A 10,466-nucleotide genomic window follows, 5' to 3' on the forward strand; every position below is an offset into this window, starting at 1 on the left:
TCTCCGAGTACACACTCTGACCCACTCAAGAACAAATTAGATTTTCTCCAGGTTGCAGTTATCCTCCATTTTCTTGCACAATGGACTAGCAGCATATGAAGTAGCTATTTGTTTTTACTGAACACGACACATACTGCGATGCCTTATTTCTACATAGCTTTGTGTACGTATATGAGTCAGCCCAAGTCCATTGATTTCGACAGAACCTCTCTGATCGCACACGTGTTTACAAAACTTCTCCTCACGATTGTTCCAGTCCAGAATTTGTCTTGAGTATGTTAAAAGTTTGCAATAATGCTTTGTGTGTGTATTTTTTAAAACAGAATTGTAAAAGCTGATAAAATCCCCTTTCTTCCCTGGCTATGGTGAATTGTCTATCCAAACATAAAGAAATGCATTTCCTTGTGTTGAACGCCAGGGGGCACAGTCTTTATATTATACGGAATTACTGACGTTAGGCAAAGCTGTGTGGAAACGAGGCATTATACCTCCAGTCATTACTGTACTGTAGGTAGGACACTAGTTGGCCAGTATGCTCATGTTAGCTTATATTAGAACAGATGAATATGCTGCTTAATCCCTTTCTTTTTTTGTAATTTTGGCTTTTAAAATCAGTAAAAACAGTCACGCCCTCTAAGTTTTTGATACTGAGTATAACTGTGGAGTGCTCCATGAACAATGCCTCAACATGTGAAGAAATCCAAAGCTTAACAGACCTGCTGTGACTAGAGTCTATGATTTGACTCGACCAACACTGTTGGGTCTTGTCTTTTGTTGCTTTTTATTGCGCGCTTGTAGCACTTTGAGATTTATTTTAAATAAAAAGTGCTTTTTAAATAAAAAATTATTATTATTAGAATTATCATTATCATTATTATTTTTGTCTGAGTTGTTTACGGTTAGAATTTCTGTGTTTTTAGTAGAACCCCAAGACATGCTTTGAGTGCAGCAGAGGAACATGGGATATATAATTGACGTTCTGTGACACATTTGCTGAAGCACAAAGTATCATAAGATCTATGAAGACAAACACTAGACTATAACACCACCCCAGATAGGGAGCAGAATAAAAAGGAGAGAGCAGTAAGTAGAATAAGCAGTAATAGAAAGATTTAGACTTGTCCAGGAGATTGAAGGAGGAGGAGTGTTGGAGAGAGGTATAGATCAGGTGGGGAGGAGACATCACCCAGGCAGCGTGTAAGAACTGATAACGGCAATAAAGCTGGAATTGAAGAGTCTGGATTGCCGCCTGGAGACTCAAGAGTGGGTTGAAGCGAAGCATTGCAGTGCCTGCTGCAATGCATTTTGTCCTCACAGGAGGACCAAGGCTTGCATGTGGCAAAGCTCTGAAGGCCTTTTTATGGCTGGGGCTGGTTTTCTGTTTTCATGTATGTGTGTGTTATACCTTGTTTTCATGAGGAACTATTTCATTTTCATGTCTTGAGAGTGGGGACATTTTTATCCTTTCATATTGTTGGTTTTGCACATTTCAGGCCAATAACAACACATCACACACAGTGTATTTGACACTACTGCTGAGTATTTACTAAAGCAGGCCACACATTTTACAATTGATTTTTTACCTTCAAGCATTGATTTGCCTTCATTTCACTGTGGCTACAAAAATCAACACGGTAAATTTAGCGCATATCTTTCTGTAGATAAGACACTCACCACCATATAATCTTTGTTATTTTGAACCAATCTTGTGGCTACATGGCATGAACCTTGGTCTACACTGAAATTTGTCAGCAGATGGTGGTTGAAGTTCATCCTAATGACTTTGTTATTCCTGTTTTCTAGCACCACCAGCAGATTGACATTCGAGTTGTTATCTCAGCAATTTTTGTTCAGACTTTCATATTCAGGGTGCATTGCAATAGAGTCTGACCAGTGCCCCATACAAACCTATTTTACCAAACATCATCAAGAAACGTATCCTTGGGTTAATTTAAAAATGGTGTCATCATACAGTTTGTCCAGTTCTCTTCAGACTCTACACTCAACAGCTGAGCAGACAGTGGTGTGGAGTCAAGTTACTCTCTAAAATTGCCATTGACACTGGCTCCAGAAATCCAGTATCGTTGAGGCTGTATGCAGTAATAAACACTGTCTTTTCATCTTGCCATCATCAGGTTCACTATAATGATAACAGTAATGATTTATGGTCTTCATGGTTAAACACCCTCCTAATAATAACATTTCCATCAGCCTTAGCAGCTCCTTGTATTTAGTACTGTCTGTTGAATGTTAAAATGCTTGTTCACGGTTGTGAACATTTTACCTGCTCCACCACCATGTTAGCTTATTCACTGTGAGCATGTTCTCACACTGACAGCCTCAGCATGGTTGTAGCATCTTCAACTTGTTTTCTCCTCCTCTACAGCAACAGCTGGCCAGCCTGCTAACAGACCTCGGCTGCATCAGCTCGGCTCTGCTCATGTATGAAAAGCTGGAGCTGTGGGAGGATGCAGTTGTCTGCTACGAGAGGCTCGGCCAACATGGAAAGGTACACACACTCAAAAACAAAGATTCAGCAAAGTGCAGCATGTGTCTTTACTGATAAATGTTTAAAAACACTAAAAATAATATCCTCCAAGTAAATCAAGTCATATGTGAATAACTTAATATGTTTTTAATGCTCCTATTTATTTTTTTTTCTTTTTCACTAAATACACTCAGACACTGATTATTCCCTAAACTGATGACATCATCTTTGAAAGCATTCATAAGGTGCATTATTAAAAACAGGTTTGCTTTGTATCTTTTTTGCTGAACTTCAATACTTTCCATCCAAATATGTTGCATAGGGGGGAATCTCCAGGTTAATGACCATTTCTGTCCACTGCTACAGCAGAAAGAGATAACATGATTCAGCGAAGCTTAAAATAGGGAAAGTGATTGTTGAAAACATGACAACGAGATGTTATTTATGGGGCAGAAGCCTAAGAGTCACCTGTGCAGCTCTAACTAGCTTTTTTTTTAGGGACATTTTTAAGCCTAATCAAAAAAGTAGAGAGGTTGGCACTAGTATAATCTTACAGTATACTGATACTGAGTCAGTCGAGTCAGTCATGTATGTTGTCATTTATTCTCATACCCTTTTTTTAATATATACAGTATATAAAGGGCTTTTTATGTAGAGCAGTGGAGATAGACAAGAAAGGGGGAGAAGAATGGGGAGAAGAACCCGCAGTAAAGGGTCGTGAGTGGGAGTCCAACCCACGACCGCTGTGTCGGGGAGCTGTAGCCCCTGTTCATGGGTCGTGAGCTATAGGGACACCCCTATTCTCATACCTTTAATCATTTCCATCACACGTAGCACATTTGGCGCTCATAGATGTACCAACTTTTCCACCTTTGCCAATAATATGTATTATTTTGTCCTTTTTTTCTTTTTTTTTTTTTTTTAGATGTTTTTGAATTTTTTGCATTTTTAGTCTGCATTTTTTATACACGAATTGAAAATACACCTAATGAAGCTTATAATTAGCAGATGTCTAGGAAACATGACTTCAGATTAGTTTCTGTATGCTGGGATCCATTCAAAAGCAGTGAACATGTACTTCATGAACAATGTATGTTTAGTCTTTTTTTTTTTTGTTTTTATAGCACCAGTTCGCTACACAGTCATCTCAGGGCACTTCACATGGGAGGATACAATGTTATAATATGATTTCCTTTGAAAAGCTCTTTTGCGATGGTGTGAAAAACAAAACTCTCTTTTAATAATAACAAAACCTCTGGCAGAACCAGGCTCAGGGAGGGCAGCTGTCTGCCCCCACTGGTTGGGGTGAGGGTAAAGGCCAGAGAGAACAGGATTAGCAGAGAGAAAACAGACAAACAATGCATCAGAAAACAAGAACCTCTTGGGAGGCCAGTAACTGCAAATTTACATTGAGTGAAGGAAGTATTTGATCCCCTACATATTTCATGATTTCAGCCACGTACTAAAAACAGACAGTCTGTAATTTTATCAGTGGTGGGCCGTGCATTTTACTCCTAGGCCTTCAGCGGCGTCCTACCTGAATCAAACCGCCTCTTAACCGTCATTATGAAGCCTAAACTGGCTAAACTCTCCGATGGATAAAATGCTGATGTTGTCGTAGGCCAACTGGCTGGCCCTGGGACCACCAACTCAAAATCTGATTGGTTAAAGCAACAGTTTCATTGCAGTGCATTTTAAGCAACAGGTGCCTGCACATATGATTCTGAAGGCCTCAGGGCAGATTTCTTTAACCCTGGTAACACATGATGGCTGAAATATGATTGAATAATAAAAGAAAAGTATAAAAATATATATAAACATACACTGCTGGAAGAACCACAGCCCAGAGACACACTATGAAATGATGGGAACAGAGTACTGGGAATAATGTAGACAGATTAATAATATAAAATATTACAAGGTAAGTCAGTGATTGTGATAGAGTTTAGGCCAGCAGAGAAGGCCTTGCTGGCCCTAACAGCACACCACTGAATTTTATTGGTAGGTTTATGTTAATTGGAAGAGACAGAATATCAACCAAACAATCTAGAAAAGCACATCATCTTATAATTATAAATTCATTTCCAATTCATTAGGGGAAATAAATATTTGATCCCCATCCTGCCAGCAAGAATGCTGCCTCCCACAGATTGATTAAGCCTCGGTCACAACCAGCCGTACAGGCTCCTATGTGCAGGTGCCACACAAGTCCATCTTGCAAAATAGTTGAAGACAGCCTGTAAGCACGTACGAAGGATTTTGGACATGTCCAACAAATTCTTCTAATTCTCTGCGAACATTGACGCCGCAAGTGTAACTTGCTCCCCCCACAAGGAGTTTGCAAGTGAGATGTGCAATTTTTAAGGCACCGTGGGAAGAAAATCTGTTGTCTAAGACACATGTTACACACAATGAGGAAGCAAGTGCTCCTTGTGTGTTAAGTGTGGCGCACACACTCACAACTCACGAACAAAATCAAATGCACCGTGTGCATATGTCACACTTGCGACACCCCATGCCAGGAGTATATAAAGCGTACTCACAGCGCACACTCGCAGTGATCGCCAAGTGTACAACATTGGCATTTTTAGAATTGGGAGGGATCAGGGGCTGAGCCCAGAACATAAGGGGCTAGGAAAATGTTGGGCCTATTGTAGTGTATGTGCACACACTGAAATGTGTTTTTTTTTTCTTTAAATGTCTCTTTCACCTGTCTCCTCAGGCTGAGTTTAGAAATAAAAATAAAGAATCACGAATCTCATTAGTGCTTCAAACAAAAATGAATATACCATAGTAGAATCAGCTTTGGATTGCTTTAAGTAAATCTACCTTTGCAAACAAGAGTTCATTTTAATGTTTGAAGCAGTGGCAGGATTTTCTACAAATCCAAGTGAAAAGAGTCGAGACGAGAGTCACTTTCGCTCTGACTTCACTGTTTCTGAGCTGAGTGTCCTCTTGTTATCACTTAAGAGTTAGTTAAGTTACTGACTGTCCAGCCTGATACACAGAGACAAGCTGAGCAGACTGACAGGAGCTGGAGACACACACACACACACACACACACACACACACACAGTGCAACTGTTGGCTTTATCGCTGATGCACAGATCTCACACTATATTGGGACATAACGTTAATGTTTTTAAGATTTAATCATTCGTGAATATGTGTAAAAGAATATATGAAAATATGTGTCAGCAGCTCGTACGTGTCTTTGTTGGAGGAGCGGGTCGGTCACTGTTGCTGGCCGGTATCAGCTGGAAGTCAGTACCGGGGCTGACTGTGACACTGCAGGCGAGCTGTTACCACCAAGTTATCAGGATCTTTGTGTGTGCTACATAAAACATGAAATCATATTTATTTTCATCACCATTTGTTATAAAGTTTTACCTTTTATCCTGAAATCAATTTGTATCATCCCAGATCTATTTTTTAGCGCCCTGGGATGACGGGATGTCCTTAAGCTCAAACCCTGTCTGTATGTTAACAGAATTTATCAGACAGCAGGTCACCTGATCGCCAAAGTGTCTCTTGTTTTTTGTTTTGATTTTTTTTTTTGAAAGTCACGCAGAACTGACATATGCCGTCAGTACGTCATCACAAGTGTGTGAGGCAAGTGTGACCTACTTTCGCTGTGCGTTCCATTCTCTTCATAAGTGGTGAGTGTGTGCCATGTACGCAGGTAGCAAGACAAACTCAAGAAGTGAGTACAGTTTCCACAGTAATCGCACGTTGCAATTAGTGTCCCTGCTTGAATGAACATCTCACGTCGCTCCTGTGACTCGCAAGGCAGACTTGCGCCTTTCTTTCTGATGGAGCCCTTGCAACCTTTCCTCTACCTCTACGGCCTCCACGGCACCCAAAATTCACCGAGGACGTATGATCCCAAAAGTTGTGCATCCAGTTGTGACCAAGCCTTTATGTGGCACGGATATTAGCCCAGAATAAGAGGAACTTGTTAATGATCTCAAGGCAGCTTGGACTACAGTCAACAAGAAAACCATTGATAAAATACTCCAGCGTCCACAAGGTCCCCCTGCTCAAGAGGCTCATGCACAGGCCAGTCTGAAGTTTGTCAATGAGCATTTGAATGATAATTAGGAGGCTTAGGAGAATGTGACTTGGTCAAATGCGACCAAAATTGAGCTCTCTGGCATTAAGTCAACTTGCTGTGTTTGGAGAGAGAAGAATGCTGACTATGACCCTAAGAACACCATCCCCATAGTCAAGCACAGAGATGGAAACGTTATGTTTTGGGGCTTTTTCTCTGCCAAGGGTACAGGACGACTGCACCGCATTAAGGCAACAATGAGTGGAGCCATGTACCAATAATTCTTGGCAAGAACCTCCTTTCCTCAGCCAGAGCACTTAAAATGGGTTGTGGGTAGGTCTTCCAGCAAGAAAATGACCCACAGCATATGGACAAGGCCACAAAGAAGTGGCTCAAGAAGAAGCACATAAAGGTTATGGAGTAGCCTAGCCCATCTTCAGACCTTAATCCTATAGAAAATCTATGGAGGGAGCTGAAGCGTCATGTTTCTATGTAACAGCCTCAGAAGTTGAGGGTCTATAGAGAATCTGTAAAGACTAGTGGTCTAAAATATCTCCTGAGATGTGTACAAATCTGGTGACCAACTACAAGAAATGTCTAAAGCCTGTGCCCGCCAACAAGGGTTACTCCACCAAGTAAAGCATGTTTGGCTGGGGATCAAATACTTATTTCTCTTGATCAGCTCGAAATTAAATTCTAACTGTGAGGTGATATGCTTTTCTGGATGCTATTGTTGACATCCTGTCTCTTATAGTTAAAATAAACCTACTATTAAATTTATAGACCGCTCATTTTTTTGTATGTGGCCAAAATCATGAAATATACAGGAGATCAAATACTTACTTCCTGCACTATAGCTCTGCAGCAAGAAATACCTGTAGGAAGGACAAATCACAAACTGCAGGAGAGCGAAGACACAAAGTTCGTGACATACACTGGTCACGTATAAATGTATGGAGAATAAAAGAGAGGAGAGAAGAGGATCTGTGCTCAGTGCATCAAGGAGGTGGAAGTCCCCCAGCAGTCTGGGCCTACAGCAGCATCACTAACGGATAGTTCTAACCACACACTTTTTAAAAAAGGAAAAAGCATTAAAGCATAATTTTAAAAGTACAGAGGTTGGCTGCCTCCAATGCACTAATACAATATCACAACATCCTGATACTGAGATAATGGTGTGGAAAAACAAGATGGCATTAATACCACTCATATCAACCTCCCAACTTCACAGCAACTGGCCAGTACTTATATCTAGTGATGAATACACACAGTTCACCCCCAACCAAGCAGCAGCTCACTGTTCTCCGCCATGCAGGATTCTTCCAGGAATAACCACAATATCAGTCTCTTCTTTTTACTAGTCTATGCAACTATATCATCGTTTCTAAATTCTTGTAGACATTTGATGTTATAAGTAACTGATCGTATTTCGATTTTTCTTACAGGTTGGTAGGTTGATACTAAGTAGTAAATACTCAAAAGATTTCTCTGCTGCAGGGATTGACCCAGGCCCCTTTAAAAGTAAGATGCTTCATTAATATAAACTCTGCAACCCCAAATTGCCCTATAAACGTTTATTTCACAAGACAGTTGAACTACAAAATGTTCAGCAATGTACACCGATGCTGCTCTGTGTGTCCTGTCAAAATGGTTTGTTTAAAAGGGAAAACCTCCATTTTTACAGCTCTCTTTCTTTCTTTTTTTCTTTCTCGGATTTGTTGGATGATAAACAGTGTTGTTTTAGCTGACTGTGCACATCCGAATCTATCATTACTGATTGACAGCTAAAGCTAACAGAGAGTCAATAATAGTGGAATTAAATTCCTCAGTCTTTATTTACAGACTGAGCAGCAGCTTGTTCTGTAAGTCTGTGAAACTCTAATGTTAGCTAATGTAGCGTTAGCGCAGAAACTGGAGAGACGTGTGAACAGATGCATTATTTTAGCCCAGATGTCTGCAGAGACAGCACAGCAGCTAGTTTTGGTCTCATCCTATACTCCTTTAAATACAACCCAATCCAACTTTAGTCTGTTTTCCTGTGATTTACATAAATATTTAGGCATTATGTATTCGGATGTAATTAAAATGTGGATGACCTGCAGCTTAGTATTGGGCCTGAAACGGTAACGTGGATGTTGTCACTAAATGTGAGCTACAGGAAACTCTGATCTGATTTCTTCATTCTGTATGAACGATCTTTAAGCTTAATTTTAAGCTAAGACTTATTGGCATTTGTCAGTGATGCGATTGGCATTTTGGAATTCCTTAAAAGATATATACAATGGACAACATATGTCAAAAATAAAATGTATATCAATGATTTTGTTGTTTTTTTGGGTCTTTGTGCCTTTATTGGATAGTGTAGTGAGAGAGAGACAGGAAAGTAGGGAAAGGGAAAGGGTCATGAGCAGGATTCGAAGTCATGACCTCCACATTGGGACTGTAGCCCTGCACATGGGACGCCAGCTCAACCAGGTGAGCTATAGCGGCGCCCCGATCAATGATTTTGTCATTTAAGCATTATTTTGTTGCACTCACTGAATGTGCAATGTTTTTTCTGTATTGTTTATTGTCTGTATTGAATGGAGCACTGACCCCACTGAAAAGTACGACTGCATACAGATATTGNCTGGCAGAACCAGGCTCAGGGAGGGCAGCTGTCTGCCCCCACCGGTTGGGGTAAAGGCCAGAGAGAACAGGATTAGCAGAGAGAAAACAGACAAATAATGCATAAGAAAACAAGAACCTCTTGGGAGGCCAGTAACTGCAAATTTACATTGAGTGAAAGAAGTGTTTGATCCCCTACATATTTCATTATTTCAGCCACGTACTAAAAACAGACAGTCTGTGGTGGGCCATGCATTTTACTCCTAGGCCTTCAGCGGCGTCCTACCTGAATCAAACCGCCTCTTAACCATCATTATGAAGCCACGACTATAGAAACCATCAGTATTATGCAGAAAGGCAGCATAGCAGGATGTTGCATTGCAGACACGTATCTCATGTAGCAAGAATGAATGTCATCACTAAAGCAAGAAACCCAGTTAAAACAATTCAACAAGTGTCCTTTCACTGTAGCTACAGCTTCACCACATACATCACATCGAGCAGGAGCATCAATATAACCCAATAAAATACCAAAAATAGATATTTTACTCATCAAAACTTGTGATTATTTGAACACAAACTCCGTCCTCCTTTCTTTCATCATACACAGTTCAGTTACTCTGTTGAGCAGGTAATCCATGTGTTTCACTTCCAACACTAAGTCCTGTTCCATCACCAGGGAGGCTAATGCTGAAAGTCGGGTCTGTCCAGTCAAGTTTTAATTCGCTATAGGGCTGAGAATGTCCGCCTCCTTAACTTGAAAAAAACAAACAAAAACATTAATACGCTTACAATAAAGTTTTAGCTTATGCAGGTCGCTACAGATACGAACTGCTAGCTTTGGCTAAACTCTCTGATGGATAAAATGCTGACGTTGTCGTAGGCCAGCTGGCTGACCCTGTGATCACCAACTCGAAATCTGATTGGTTAAAGCAACAGTTTCATTACAGTGCATTTTAAGCTACAGGCGCCTGCACCTATGATTCTGAAGGCCTCAGGGCAGATTTCTTTAACCCTGGTAACACATGATGGCTGAAATATGATTGAATAATAAAAGAAAAGTATAAAAATATATATAAACATATACTGCTGGAAGAACCACAGCCCAGAGACACACTATGAAATGATGGGAATAGAGTACTGGGAGTAATGTAGACAGATTAATAATATAAAATATTACAAGGTAAGTCAATGATTGTGATAGAGTTTAGGCCAGCAGAGAAGGCCTTGCTGGCCCTAACAGCACACCACTGAATTTTATTGGTAGGTTTATGTTAATTGGAAGAGACAGAATATCAACCAAACAATCTAGAAAAGCAC

At 40.4% G+C, this 10,466-nt stretch overlaps 1 protein-coding gene across 4 annotated transcripts in view; it reads left to right on the forward strand.

The window, feature by feature from the left end:
• ttc27 (tetratricopeptide repeat domain 27) overlaps positions 1-10,466 on the forward strand; it is a 115,824-nt gene that overhangs the window by 69,283 nt on the left and 36,075 nt on the right. For all 4 annotated transcript variants that reach the window (XM_008306832.1, XM_008306830.1, XM_008306833.1 and 1 more), the window contains exon 12: positions 2,387-2,509. In XM_008306832.1, the coding sequence (XP_008305054.1) occupies positions 2,387-2,509 (123 nt within the window). The remainder of the gene's footprint in view (positions 1-2,386; positions 2,510-10,466) is intronic.

Source organism: Stegastes partitus, unplaced genomic scaffold, assembly GCF_000690725.1.
Source record: "Stegastes partitus isolate 25-593 unplaced genomic scaffold, Stegastes_partitus-1.0.2 Scaffold47, whole genome shotgun sequence".
Lineage (NCBI taxonomy): Eukaryota > Metazoa > Chordata > Actinopteri > Pomacentridae > Stegastes > Stegastes partitus.